The sequence below is a fragment of the Parasteatoda tepidariorum genome, chromosome 4 (assembly GCF_982258835.1).
Source record: "Parasteatoda tepidariorum strain Cologne lab strain chromosome 4, Ptep-v5.0, whole genome shotgun sequence".
NCBI lineage: Eukaryota > Metazoa > Arthropoda > Arachnida > Araneae > Theridiidae > Parasteatoda > Parasteatoda tepidariorum.
Window position 1 is genome coordinate 2,432,983 of NC_141758.1, and position 14,107 is coordinate 2,447,089.

The 14,107-nt window shown below is 28.5% G+C and overlaps 1 protein-coding gene across 2 annotated transcripts in view; it reads left to right on the forward strand.

Annotated features, from left to right (window-relative positions):
- oys (lysophospholipid acyltransferase 6) overlaps positions 1–14,107 on the forward strand; it is a 31,772-nt gene that overhangs the window by 1,336 nt on the left and 16,329 nt on the right. For both annotated transcript variants that reach the window (XM_016062498.5, XM_043049806.3), the window contains exons 2-3: positions 6,559–6,704; positions 7,919–7,996. In XM_016062498.5, the coding sequence (XP_015917984.1) occupies positions 6,559–6,704; positions 7,919–7,996 (224 nt within the window). The remainder of the gene's footprint in view (positions 1–6,558; positions 6,705–7,918; positions 7,997–14,107) is intronic.

Below are 14,107 nucleotides of genomic sequence, written 5' to 3' on the forward strand. Positions count from 1 at the left end.
TATTAAAAGTTGATTTTTGAAGTCTGAGCAAAATCATGTATTTCAATGTGGTATATTTGTTCTGTGTTTGTAAGTTTAAATATTTACAATGGTAAAAAAGTTTATATAATTATAATTTTTCGCAAGAAATATGGCGAGAATAATTTTTGCAAATTGACCGCAAAATCGTACATTGATGTAATGTTTTGGATATTTTTAAGAAATTAAGTTAATTTTCAATGGAAAAAAATAGCAGAATTTTGAAAAAAGAAAAAATACACTTTTTTTATTTACAATATGTTGAATAAATTGTGAAAAGGGTATGCATTTATAAAAATTAAGTATTTCTCATCAAGCTTTTAAATTTTGAATAAAATAACTGAATTTAAGAATAAAGGATTATCGTTCTCTGATTCTCAACTTTTTTAGAAGCCATATTTTTTCCCCCTATTATTTATCCGTACTTGCATACACTAAGAACGAATTCATAGTATTAACTATTTCATTCTTCACATTAAATAATTGTTAGTCTCCCTTTTTTGGTTAGAACCTATATTCATATTGCTTATAAACTTTGTTTAAGAAGATTGAAAATTCAAGGTTCCATTATCGAAAAATATTGGGAACTGCAGATTTAAATCAGGGGTCTGTTTAGAAGAAGTTTGAGTCCGTTAACAAACTCTTCACTAAATATCTCCATAAAAACGAACCCTTCACAAAATAATTTATCTTTTAATCAGACCCTTCACAATTTTGTTTATCTTCATTATTGTTTTGTTAATCGAATAAACCCTTCCTGGGGGGGGGGAGACGATTCAAAGCAAACTAAGTTTTCCAAGTAGGGCAATTCCATATAAACAGTGACATGACCATAAAAAAATTTTTTCAATTATTTCTTAATAAATTAAGTGGATAATTAATCTGAACTATTGTAGCAGTTGTGACAACAGCTTATTTTTTGTTAGAGTTTCTTTTTATCAGGATGGCAACACTTTAAAGTCAGCTATTACAAGATTTTGTTCTACACCACTTCAATTTTCAGCAAAAGGTATGTTGATTTTGTTATTTTATAGCCATGAAAATTTTATTTCTTGATTGTTTCAGATTAATACATTCATAAGCCTTATAAAAATAATAAAATAAATTGTTAGAATCAAAGTAGTTATAACTATTATTCATAAATGATATTAGGGTCTACTACAAGTAGCATGAGTTACTAAAACATAGTTATGTTATCATTGCAAATCTATTAAACTATCAATTACCCTAAAAATATTTTTTTTTTAAATTTTTTATGTGTTTTAATCAAAAACAAATCTTTAAGAGAAGTAGCATCCAGTTTTGTTATGTTTTTTTGTAAAAAACTATTGTAGCATGAGTTACCATGTGGTAACTCATACTATATTTAGGAAGTGAATTAAGATGTTATTTGTATAAATATTATATAAAAATTAAGTTTTATTGCAATAAGTTAATAAGTATGATAAAGATAAGTTTGTTCTTCGCATGTTTATTCCATTCTTAATAAGTTGTTTTTATTATTGTCAACTTTTCCTTGCTTTGCTCCCTATCACAAACAAGTCTAAGTTTAAAACTTTATAAAAGTTATTGAAGGAGGAAATTACTCAAAGATGTTATTGGAAATTAATGGTATTAGTTAACGTAAAATTCAGACATTTCGATGTTATTGTTGTAAATAATCCATTAAATGTAAAAGGTATAACACATTGTACAATATATCTAAAAAAAATATCTATACACCAAAATTTTAATTTAAGGTAAAAGAATAGTGAAATCCTGCTAAGTTAAGCTCCATAAATTAAAACTTATCATATGTCTCTTTCTTACAGAATGGCCTTAACAGCTGCTGAAAAAATGAGAAGGAGAAGACAAAAACTTAAAGATGAAGGAAATCATGCGAAATATAAGGAGAAACACAGAGAGGCAGCTAAAAAAAGCCGCGATAAAAAGAAAAATGAAATTGATCAAATGACTCCAGTGGAAAGAGAAAAGGTGAGAAGACAACAAAGAAAGAGATCCAGAGAAAGTGTTGCAAAATCAAGATTCAACAAAAAGGAAAGGTCATTTAAATCACAACAATACCCATATAAATCACCTTGTTCATTGGGAAAAGCAGTTGCCCGTGCCAAACGGGCATTACCAAAGTCCCCACGTAAAAAGCAGGCAGTAGTGAAACAGCTTATGAAAAATATTGTCCCGAGTCAAGAACGCAATGTTGTAATACAGAATTATATTGGAAAAAATCCTATGAGCAGTGAAACTCTTCAGATAGTTAAAAACTTTTATATAAGAGATGATATCAGTCGACAAGCTCCAGGAATGAAAGATGTAGTAACAGTAAGAAATAGTGATGGTAAAATAAAAGAACAAATTCGGCATTTGTACAATTCTGTTTTGGAGACATTCTCTTTATTCTGTAATGATCATCCCGATATTAAGATTGGCAAGAGTAAGTTTGCTGCATAACGTCCAAAACACGTATTTTTAAGCAGCAAAATGCCTCATAATGTGTGCTTATGCAAACTTCATGAAAATTTTATTTCTGCTATCGAAAGCTTCAAGAAGTATTGCCCAGAATTCCCAGCTTATTCCTCAGGATTTATGAAAGATTTTCTTTGCGAGAATGCTACTGAAAATTGCTGGCAAACTTCTTGTAATAAATGTGAAAAGTTTTTTGAAAATGGTATTGAATCTTGTTTTGCTACATCTACTTCAAATATGGCTGAATGGAACAAGTGGAAAGATTTTGAAGGTAACTTAACAAAAGTTGTAGAAGAAGGTAGCCTCGAAGATCTTGGAAAATACATAGTTTCAATGAAAAAAGATTTTTTACTTCATTGTTTCATTAAAAATGAACAAGCTCTAGCATATCAGATGCAGAAAGGAGAGGTAGGCTCCCAAAGCACCGATTTTACCACTGCTTTGCTACAAATTGATTTTGCAGAGAATTACACTTGTGTTGCTCAGGATGAAATACAAAGTTTTCATTGGGTACAGCCGCAAGTGAGTCTGTTTACTATTTCGTCGTGGTATAATGGACAGCATCACCCTGCTGTTATTGTATCCAATGATTTAGATCATTCAAAAAGAAGTATAATTCCATATTTAGATAAAATCTTTGAAGATTTCCCAGAAAGTATTATTCTGGTCAATATATGGTCGGATGGCCCTTCATCGCAGTTTAAAAATCGTTTTATTGCAGCTGCAATCCCTATATTGGAAAACAAATTTAGAAAAAGAATTATTTGGAATTTCTTTGCAACATCACACGGCAAGAGCCCGGTTGACGGAATAGGTGGGGCTGTGAAACGCCAAGTTCGAAATTACGTAAAAGCACGCAAAGGCTCTGTTTTCAATGCCTCCGACTTCAAAGCTGCAGCTGAAAGAACTGGATCGGATATAAAAATAATTGAAATGAAGTGCAATGAAATAGAGGAACGAAATCAAAATTTAAATATGTGTTCAATATTTGAGGAAGCACTGCCATTAGAAAGTATAAAAAAAATGCATTGCATTTATGTGAACCAGGAGAAGGTGACGGGTGCTCTGTTAACCAAAAAAATACGTTCCAGCTTAGCAGAACAAAATTTACCAACTAAACCTCCAAAATTAAGCATTAAACTTGGTACTTACCTACTTATTAAATGTTTAGGTAAGAAGCAAATTTTTAGGTATGCTGCTATTTCACAAGGTGAAGTTGAAGATGACGGAGAAGTAAAGGTAATGTTTTTAAGAAAGAAAAACATGAATAAAAAAATTTTCATTTCAGATGAAAATGACATTTCCTATGTGACATTCGAAAACATCATAAAGATTTTACCAGATGCAGTAATAAAACAGAGTGGGAGCCGTTTCTTCTACGAATTTAAGGAAGAAATTGATGTTCTTGAACAACGTTAAATGTTTTAATATTTTTTTAATTTTCAATAAAATAATGTTTTTTTAAATACTTAATGTTAAATAAATATCAAAATAATATTTTATTTTGTTTCTGTAATCATTTTTAAAAGTTATTCATCTTTAATGTAGCATGAGTTACCAGTACTGTAGCATGAGTTACCTTATACTTGATATATTTTGTCAAATATTTAGTTTTTTTAAACTATTAAAAATAAAACTAGATGCTATTTTGTGATAAGAGTGATACATACAATCCACTCATAAGACTTAAAGTACTTAACATGTAGAATTTTAGCAGAAATACAGGTTTAACTTTTTTTCTCGTAACTGAGTGTCTTTTTTGGTAGCATGAGTTACCAAGCTATTTAATTAAAATTTCAAAAAGTTAGAGATTCTTAGGATTTTTAATGGTATCATTAAAAAAAACAGAAAAATTGTAATCAACCTAAATTTTGTTGAAAGAAAATAAGTGCAATATTTATTATTGCATCGTATTTGAAAGCTAGATTTCTAAAAATCTGTAGCATGAGTTACTGTGGAAGTACCCAGTAGCCCTAAGTTTAAAATCCAAATGTAGTATTCCAAGAAAATGTTTCTACTCTTACAAGCATTGTGTGCTAATTCTTATTGATATTAAATGATAATTTTGTTTTTTTTTGTAAATAATTGATTGATCAATTTATATTCATAAAATTAATTCATAGAATAATATTATGTAAATAAAAATTAATTTCTCACAATTTTTTAAATGAAATATTATAAATTTAAGATTTGTTTAAGTTTATTTAATGCGTAACACATAAAAATTAATACATAACTAAGTTGTGCTATTTAAAATATGTAAATTGAAATTATTACTGTAATTTTACTTTCATACACCGATCTAAATGGGACCAATAATCAAGTGTATATGCTACAGAAATAATTGTGCTCCGGAAAAAATCCGGATTTTTCGGTAAACGCTATCCGGAAATCCAAGATCGAAAAGTTTCAAGAAATTATTGATCACATTTATGCATTAAAAAAAAATTTATGTTTTATTTAGAAATATTAGAACTCGAATTTTTACTTGGCATCTTTCTCATTAGTAAATATTTTTTCTAGTAGAAAAATAAATGTTATTAGAGATAAAAGTAAACTTGTGCATAATTATTCATTTAAATTATGCTGCATATAATTTATTTAGAATTTCATGTTTTGAAAATATCAATGATTTAAATTTATAAGGACATTAATTTTTTGCAATACGTAATTAATGATTTTATTAGAGAAATTTTCAGGATTTTTGAGTTGGGCTCTCACTCACCCCTGATCAGGGTTCGCCAAGTGGGCCCACTTTGAAAAAACCCGCCCGGGTGTTATTGGGTGGGCCCATCTTGAAAAAACCCACTTAAAACGATGAGTGGTTTTTTTCATAAAAAATATAAATGTTTTGATTAATACTTATTGATGCACATTTAATTTTATATAATTTATTGTGCATCATAAATTTGTCAAATAGAGTTGCATGATTGATATGATTAAATTTTTTATATTTGAAAAGTAAAGGAAACTCGAATCTATAATTTTATAGTAATATTGAAAGATTTAAGTGGGTTTTTCAAAAAGTAATATTTTAATGAAATTGAATATTATCGAAATTTAAATAATATAGTCTGAAAAGAACAATTTTAAAATATATTTGCATGCTTTATATATTAATAAAAAGGTTATTATTATTAATTCCTACATTTAAAAAAATTGAAAAGAAAATTGAAAAAAAAAATTCCTTTATACTAAGTGATAAATTAACAAATTTAAACAGTTTTATTTTTCTAGCTTTAAATATATAAGTTAAAACTCTTCAAAATTATTTATCTAAATATGAAATCATTTTCCTAGAGTCATTTATTTGAAAAAAATTATTTACTGATTTAAATTTTATAATAGGAAATATGTGTATGTATATATATATATATCAGGGGTCTGCCCAGGCCTAATTTACTACCATTTAGCGGTACCTTCACAAATTCAACTTTACGAAAAACGATAGTTTCACGAAATACTTTTTCTTAAAATTTTATTTTTGTATCCCTTAAAAGAAGATAAATTAATATTTTTACCATATTTTTGTGTTGATTTTTCAATATAATTTTTAATTTTTCGCAAATTATGTCTAAATTTTCACAAAATAGGTACCTCTCAGAAAAACCTAGACAGACCGCTGCATATATATATATGTGTGTGTGTGTGCGTGTGTGTTTAATAAATATAGTAAATGTGTGTGAAAACAAAAAGATTAGTAAACTTGCTCCTTTTTTATTACTGCATTTATATTTTATAATGCTTAAGTTAAAAATTGTGAGGCGTTATGTACTTAGCAGTAGAGAAAATTGAAATATGTATTAGTGATAATGTGTTATTTAAACTTAATATAAAATACATATAACAAAATTAAGATAACTTTAGATTTACTTCTGTTTTTAAGCTTATACAACACTTTTTTATAAAAATATTTATGCACTAAAACTTAGTTTATGAACACGAAATGAAAAAAACCAATTTTCCCCCGGTTTTTTTTCAAATAAAACCCAATTTTCCCCTGGTTTTTTCAAACCCTGCCCCTAATGCTACACAGAAAATTTGAAATAATTTTTTTTTTTTATCTTTATTTTTTAGGTGAACTTCTTAGTCTGCCAATTTACTGCTCTGATCTTTGCCTTTATTTACCGAAGGGTATTTTCTCCTCAAAAAGTATCTACGGAAATTCGGCATGTTGTTGCTCTAGCTATAGGTGCTGGATTGGGCTATTTTTGTTTTGGATAGTAAGTATACTTTTACAATTTATAAATTTAGTTTTGCAGTTGACATGCTTTTTACTTAAAAGTAATCAAGTTCCTAACTTCATCTATTATGCGGTTATTAATATTCTATAGTTTAAATACTGTTATCATAGCTTATTGTTTTACAAAAAATAACTCTGAATTCATTATTGTGTGCAGGGAACCTTGTACAATTGGAACCAATTAGTTCTATATTCATCTGATTTTGTTTGTATTAATACTTTATAAGAATGACCTGTAACAGAAATTTTCCTCGCTTAAAGATACAAGTGCAAAGCATATGTCAAGATTTGAGGCATCAAAGACTTAATCTTATCTGCAAAAGAGGGAATCCCAAATTTTGAGCCATCTATGATTTATACTCTTAAAGTTTTGATTTCGTTAATATTGAAGGTTTTATTCAGAATAATAATGAGAAAGTAATGTATATAAGTTATTAATGTTTAAAAAAGTAAATAAAAAGGCAATACAAGTGCTTTTGAAACTTATTAAATTTGTGTAATAAAGACTGAATAAAAGACTTGTTCTGCCAAAAGTAATTCATTTGAGATCTAATTGACAAATCAGGTCTTTGTCTTTACAAATATATGAAAATATTGAGCTGAAATAAGAAATTAAAAACGATTATAATATTTAAATTTTCAGTTTTTGGTTGGTAATGATTATAATTATAACCATTTTAATTTTTTAAAAAAATGTTAAGTGCTTAAGTTATAGCGTTATTTTTAAGCATTAATTAAGCATTACAAATATATTTTAACAAAACTTTGATTAGTATATCATATACTGCATATGTAAAAAAGTAAATAAATAAATGATAGTTTTTGCCTACTCTGATTGAATAGTATTCTGTCATCAGAAGTTTGTTATGAACAAAAAAGAAATTGTCAAGGAAATAAAAATCAAAAATTAAGCTTTTCTTAAGTTTATGGAGGAAAAAGTATCTTAAAAGATAAAATGCATTTAATATCTATCTATTACAATTTGCATATAGCTTGTATTTCCCTTTTGTTTTGAAATGAAAGTAAATAAAACTAATGATTTGTAATAATTTTTCAAGAAAAAAACTCAAATTATTTCAATTTTGTCCAATAAAAACATTCAGTGCTCGGATAGTAATTTTTATTTATTTATCGATTTATTTAGATAATAGATATTAAAAAGACCTGTTGTGATTAATTTTGTTTTTCTTGCAGTATGATCTCTCACTTAGTAGTACAGTCAACTTTCTGTTATTTAATTATGAATTATGTTAGTCCTCAACTGATGCATAGGTAAGATTTAATTTTTTTTCTTCATGTTTGAGAACTTTTTGTGAATTGCATTTGCCTTGTTGCTGCATTTTTTTTTTTATTTCAATATTATATATTGCATGATGATTATAGATCATGTTATTTATATGTGGTCATTTTAGAAGAAATATGGATACTTTACAAAAAAAAATGTATTGTTTAAATGGATCCTTCCCAAAATAGTTTATACAGTAGAGAACCAATTATCCGGGATGCTCGGGACCATCGCTATCCCGGATATCTGAATTTCCCGGTTTTCTGGATCGACCAAAAAGTGTCGTTAATCGATGTTTTATCGAACCCGAAGTACAAGGAAAAAGTGTAATGCATAAAGTAAGAGAAAAAAGAAAGGTACTCCTAACTTTAAAAAGAAAAAAAAATGGTAGATATATAACATTTAAAAGAATTAAAAAAAAATTGCAAGTTTAGACAAGAAAATCAAGTTTAAAAAATACAAAATTCTCATATTTATTTTTTAAAAATAATTACAATTCCTAAATTAAATAATATAAACAAAACCAATGATTAAATAACGCAATATATATCATACCTAATTATACGGGAGGAAACGATAAAATAAAAGGAAAACTTATTAATCTAAATAAAAACACTTGAAAATTATCGAACCAAAACGATAGTTAAAAAAGGCACTAGCATAAATATTAAAACCCGGAACAAGGCAAGATCAACGGAATTCAAAAAAAAAAACCTAATGATAAAATTTATGAATAAAAAGAATTAATTTATTGAGTGCGAAGTTTATCGCGAAAAGAAAAAAAATCAAACGTAGTGGAATCAGAAAAACAAAACTGCAATCTGCTTCATAAAATAATCCTATGTTTAGATTAATAAACAATTCTCCTTTTATTTTATTTTTTTGTTGATAAAAACAAGATTTTTTATTACAGCAGATGTGATTCCACACCAAGAAAAACTTGCAATTGATACCGCACTTCCAAAGAATGAGAATTTATTCAAAACAAAAAGATTTTATTTTTATTAGTCGATGTCAAATAAATATATTTTTCTCTTTTCTTTTTCTGCTCACTGATATGCATGCAATGCATTCCCCCCCCCCCTCGTAAATCAAGCAGAAAACGAAATCAACATGCCACACCCTTGAGTTTGATTGACGGCCTAAAGGAAAAAATAAAACAATCCTCTCTTCCCTGCCTTCAAAGTCACGGAGGAAATGACGTTTCTCTGGGTAAACGGGGAAATTTTTTTTCCCCTTCCTTACATTTTCCTCTCTTCAACTTCAAGGATGAGTTCAATTTCCGCTTTTTTCATTCTAGTTCAAAATGGCGGGAAAATCGGCAAAATTTTTCCCGGTTTTCTGGATACCGGATAAATGGTTCTCTACTGTATTATAAATGGACTATTCACAATAACTGTTTCAATAATTAATGCATGGTGTGTAGCATTTTTAAAAATACTTATTTTTGTTTTTAAAAGCCGTTAAAGGGGCTTTCTATCATTGAGTGTCTGCTAAAAATGCTTGGTTTTCTCTCCAAAATCATTTTTTTTTTCTTTACCATGTCAATTGTTGCCATGAAGTATGCATAAAGCATTGTTTTCTCACTGTTCCATTTAATATTTTCACAATTCATTCAACCACAATCAATTTCAGCATACAAATGGATTACTGTTGGATATGAATTATTTCAACGTCCACATGCACTAAACTGGATTCTTTGGGATAGAATCTTGCATTCTCATATGCAATTCTGCTGCATTTTTTGAAAGGTTTCCGATTTCAGGCTTCACTTCCCGCCCTCTGACATCAAACTGAAAATCTCTCGAAATTTTTCAAAACACAGACATCAACTAAATATTGCCAAACTTTTTTTCTGAAATGGCAAGGAAAATTTTATTTCTCTTGTTAATTCCTTTACTTGTGAAGCACCATTATCTTTGTGACTGGCAAGTTAATAATGTTTTTGCACTGTTGTATTTATAGATCAACACCACAATCATTGAACTTCACTTAGGTCTCGCTTACTAATAAAATACTTTCATATGAAAGCAGTCAACAATCACAGAGCTTTATAACCTCAAATTTTTTGTCTCCCTTCTAATAATTTTCTTATTTTGTGAAAATTTAGATGTACTTTTGAGAAAATTACAGTAGGATCCCGATTATCCAAGTTAATTTGAACCGCGACTAACTCGGATAACCCAAAAACCCGGTTAAGCCAAGGAGTATAAAAAAGAAAAGTAAAAAAGCATGTATAAATGTAATATACTTAACAAATACAAAATTTATACCAGTGCAAAAATTCGTATTATAATCAAAGAGTTTGTATTTAAAAAAATCCTTCATCATTTTTTGTTTTGCATTACTTTGGCTCTTTTCTGCAGCAATGTTTTGCCATTTTTTTGCAATAACAGGAAAGCTAGTGTCGCCTCTTCTTATGGTTCTATATATTCAATAACACTTTCGATAGCTTTTAGTCCATCTGTATGACAGATTTTTATTTGTTGATTTTCATCGTTTCTGTCTTTATCATCTTTGCTAGATTCATTTTCATTATTAACGATAATGACAATCTTTTCATCCGGTCAAATTCTTGGATTTTGTTTTCTTGAGTGTTTGAAGGAAAATATTCAGAATCATTTCAGAGGTAGTATTAAAAATAAACTTGTGCAAAAAAAATCCTTGGAAACTTTTGATAGCTCGGTTAAAGCAGAAACTCGGATATTCAGGACTTTACTATATATTTAAAAAGCATCATAAAAATATGGTAAAGTAAGAAAATATTTTCAAAAATTGTCACTGCAAATAAATATCATTTAAGACTGGTAAATTTATATACATTTTCCCCTATATATTTAAAAACAATTTTGTTATTGTAAAATTTTGGGCTTAAAATTGTATTCATTCCAGCGACCAGTTAAGCTTACCACATTGCACTATCTGACCAAACTAGTGCTACCTATTTGTAGAAAACAATTGGCAGGTAAGCTTCTTTTTTCCATAGATTACGATGAGAACGCGGAACATTGTACTAGAGCCTTTTCTTCCACCTCAATTAAGGAACGGAGCGGCTAGCTTTTTTTCTCCTGAGGCGTTTTGGGATCCAGGCATAGGGTGGAAAAGTGCTCTTCTAACAAACCGGGTGAAAAGCGATCTCTTCTACGTCACATAATAGTAATTCTTGGGAGGTTTCCATTACAAATCAAATTGGGCTGTTAACCCAAGATTTATCGTTTTTTACGGGGATACAAAAACAAAATTTTAAGAGGCATGGAGAAGACTCTTAGAATTTGCTTTTTTAAAAGTATTTTGTGAAGGTACCGCTGAATGATAGGACATTTGTCCTGGACAGACCCCTGGATACCACTGCATTTTTGAAGGTGTTTCTAGTATAGTCTCTTTTAATGTCTTTTTCCAGAAAATGTTATTTTTAGCTTTAAAATTTTGCTTTAAGATATTTTTGTTCAATTTTTTCTTTTTAAAAAAATAACATTACAGCTTTATTTTTTATTTATTTATTTATAAAATATCTGTTAGTTTTTGTTTTCCAGTTGAGGAATTATATAATCAAGTTCCAAAATAAAAAGTAATGACTCCTCCAGATTGTAAATATTAATTCATACATTTATTCCTGCATCTATTTTACACTTATTTCATCACTATCACTGACTTTTGTTTAACAAAAATTAATCAAAAGATGTTTCCTTCACTAAACTCTGGTATGTAATCATAGCTATCAACTATACTGGATTTTCCAGCCGACTACTGAATTTTGCCAGTTTCTCCTTGTGTACCGGTTTAATAAAAATAGTTTTTGTACATGTTAGAAAGTTTCGTAAAATTTTTAAGTTCTCTATATAAATCCCTTTTTAAGTAGAATTTTAGGGCAGATATGTGAATATTTAAATAAATATTACTAATATATAGTGAATCAAGCCTCATTCATAAATTTAGTTTAAAACTTTTCTTTTGTTCTATCTCCATTTTTAAATTAATTAAAAAGTGTCTTTGAACTATCTTTGATGAATTGAATGCTTATTTGTATTCAAAGTTCTGAGTAAATGTAATATATAGCATCTCAAGTACATTTTATGTCAACCATAACTCAAAAATATTGCAGTCTTTCTATTTGGATGACTATAAAAATCCATGAAATTGCCTATATGTAAAATATTTAGTACATTATGCAACAATTATCATGAAATTTATATTATTTTGCAAAATCTACTGGATTTTTTTCCTATCCATGTTAGCAGCTATGTGTAATATTCTCTTCACATTAGTCAGAGTAAGAAATTTTGATAAATTCCACCAATGTGTTCTATTTCTATCTTTACAATTCATTGGTTTAGGCTGAAAATCCCTGACACAGTTACTAGCCTCTTTGAAAAAGTTTATATTATTATTGTCCAAAAGGTGTTTGATTCTAGAAATGCCTTTTTCCTACATGTAGTTTTAGCAATCATATTCTATTTTATTTGCTCTGCTATAACACTGTAGTAGTGTTACATCCTATTTGTTGCCTCTTTTCCAACACTTTGTTATAATGTATGGTTTTCTATTAAAAACTTCCTTTCATTTTGAATAATATCACCTTTTTTTTTTAGTTCTAGTTAGGAACATATCAATCTATCACCTGTCTTTTATTGTCTTTTAGTTGCTCGAGATCCAGTAAAATCTTTTTGAATGTGTTACATTTGAAATTCTGTGACGCAGGCTGAATAAAATCAGAAAGTAATCAGAATCACTATCTGCCCATCATCTTGAGGCTCGATTTGGTTATTCTAATTAGTTCCTGGAATATACCAAGTTTCTTTAACAAGTTAAGTTAAACAAGTTCAAGTTTAAGTTAGGCAAACAAGTATTATTAGCAGATGCCATAGTAATTACTATTCTTCCATTATCATTACATTGTGAGTGAAGACTGTGTTTCCTTATTACTTCTTCATAGGTTTCTTCTATTCCAATTTTTTGCTTTAAAATCTCCTTATATGATTAAACAGTCACTACTATTTTATGAATAAATGCCTGTAAATCTTTATAAAATTACCACTCTCTTTAGAATCTTACTAAGAAGAATGAACATTAATTAACGTAATAATGTGGAATTTTCCCCTAATTTTTACATTGCATATTTAGCCATTAGTGGGGCTGAAGCCAAGCATTGTTTTCAGCGCCTACGGGGAATCCTGTTGCTCCAAATGCCTCACCTTTACCGAGGTAAATGGGCTTGTGCATATCAAGGACCCAGTTAGCTATGCTGAGCAAGGTCACCCATGTGAGACAAGTCTCTGGTGAGCACCAGACTAAGAGTAACGCTGGTACTCCAGGTTGGGTTCAGGCTTGACTGATTTACCCCGTAAAAAACCCACTGTCAGGAATGCTGGACATAGAAATTCCGGTATGACTAAAGGTGACTACTGACCAGGGTAGGATTTTTGACATTCAAAACTAGTTTTTGACATTTGTCAAAGAATGTGTTAAGCTATCAAAATCCATTGAAAACCTAGGGCATGTTTCTTTTTTGGCATAGGAAACATTTTATTAGATACTAAATCATGCACAATGCTTGAATTATATACTTCTATAACTATGATTTATATTATATGTCACATAAAAAAATGCTGTCAAAATCATTGAAACTATTAATTGCTTTTTCTAATGGTTATCTTAATACTTTCAGACCCATATTATAACTATTCAGTTTATATTATAGGTTCTATGAGTTGTTGATCATTATCAATCAAAATATTGATTTTAATTCTTTTAAGTTACAATTCACACATATTTTTTTATTAAGTAAAATTAAAGTGTTTGCCAATAATTGTCTGATCTCATCATACAATTTTTTTCATTGATTCTTAATATTTGTCATTATGAATTATATTCAGGGGAGCAGGACATGTCTGGCCACTCAAACAAGGCTTAGGAGGAAATTCAGGCAGCAATTGGAAAATTTTTGTTTAAAAAAATTCCTACAAAATTTTGTTAACAATAGGTTGCTTTGCAAAACTTTTTCTTGTTAAAAAAAACATGTCAATTGATGTATTTATTAGTTTGAATTTATTAAATTAATAAGTGGGGCCTTTATTTTAATAAATTATTACTATTTCTAT